This window comes from Mesitornis unicolor, unplaced genomic scaffold (genome assembly GCF_000695765.1).
Source record: "Mesitornis unicolor isolate BGI_N332 unplaced genomic scaffold, ASM69576v1 scaffold38899, whole genome shotgun sequence".
NCBI classification, from domain to species: domain Eukaryota; kingdom Metazoa; phylum Chordata; class Aves; order Mesitornithiformes; family Mesitornithidae; genus Mesitornis; species Mesitornis unicolor.
In genome coordinates this window covers 1-892 of record NW_010205899.1, presented here as the reverse complement: position 1 = coordinate 892, position 892 = coordinate 1, and the positions used below count along the sequence as shown (strand labels likewise).

Genomic DNA, 892 nt, shown 5'->3' with positions numbered 1-892 from the left:
TTCCCTGCACCGTCCCCACACTGTCCCCTTGCTGTCCCCATGGTTTCCCTTCGGTGTCCCCACACTGTCCCTGTGGTGTCTTCAAGGTTTCCCATGGTGTCCCCACACTGTCCCCACATTCTCCCCACAGTGTCCCCACACCATCCCCACACTATCCCCATGGTTTCCCCTCGGTGTCCCCACGCCATCCCCACACTGTCCCTGTGGTGTCCCCACATTCTCCCCACAGTGTCCCCAGCACCATCCTCACACCATCCCTGCGGTGTCCCCACACCATCCCCTCGCTGTCCCCATGGTTTCCCCTCGGTGTCCCCACGCCATCCCCACACTGTCCCCCGCTGTCCGCAGTGCCTCCCTCCAAGCCGGTGGCCCACGTCCCCTCGTCGCCCACGGTGGGCAGCCGGGCCGTGCTGCGCTGCTCCGAGGGCGAGGGCTCGCCACCCCCCACCTTCCGCTGGTACAAGGACGGAGCGCTGATGCCCCAGGACCCCAAAACCAGCGCCAGCTTCCTCGAATCCTCCTCCACCACATGGCCCCCGCCACGGGCGAGCTGGTGAGTGCGGGGCGCCCCCACATTTTGGGGACATCCCCCCCGGTATCGTCCCCCGCTCATTTTCCCGCTCCCAACCCCCCAGATTTTCGAACCCCTGAGCGAATTCGACACCGGGGACTACACCTGCGAGGCCACCAACAACGTGGGCTCCCCCCAGAAATCCGACGTCCACCGCATGGAAGCCAGTAAGGGGCATGGAGGGGGGGACACGACATGGGGACACTCGTGTGACCCCCTCGAGGGCTTTTCCAGGCTGAGGTCGCATTTTGGGGGATGCTTTCCTGTTAATTAGCTGTGATGTTAATGAAGTTGTGTCCAGTTCTGGGCCCTCAGTTCAAG

The 892-nt window shown here is 63.9% G+C and overlaps 1 protein-coding gene across 1 annotated transcript; it reads left to right on the top strand.

Annotated features, from left to right (window-relative positions):
- Window positions 1-348: 348 nt before the first annotated feature.
- LOC104546239 (junctional adhesion molecule A-like) lies at window positions 349-780 on the top strand (the record flags this gene model as incomplete). The annotated part of the gene is given in 3 exon segments (XM_010191582.1): window positions 349-527; window positions 530-553; window positions 636-780. Coding segments are annotated over 3 exon segments (348 nt in total), but the record flags the coding sequence as incomplete, so codon positions are not given.
- Between the last annotated feature and the right edge of the window lie 112 nt (window positions 781-892).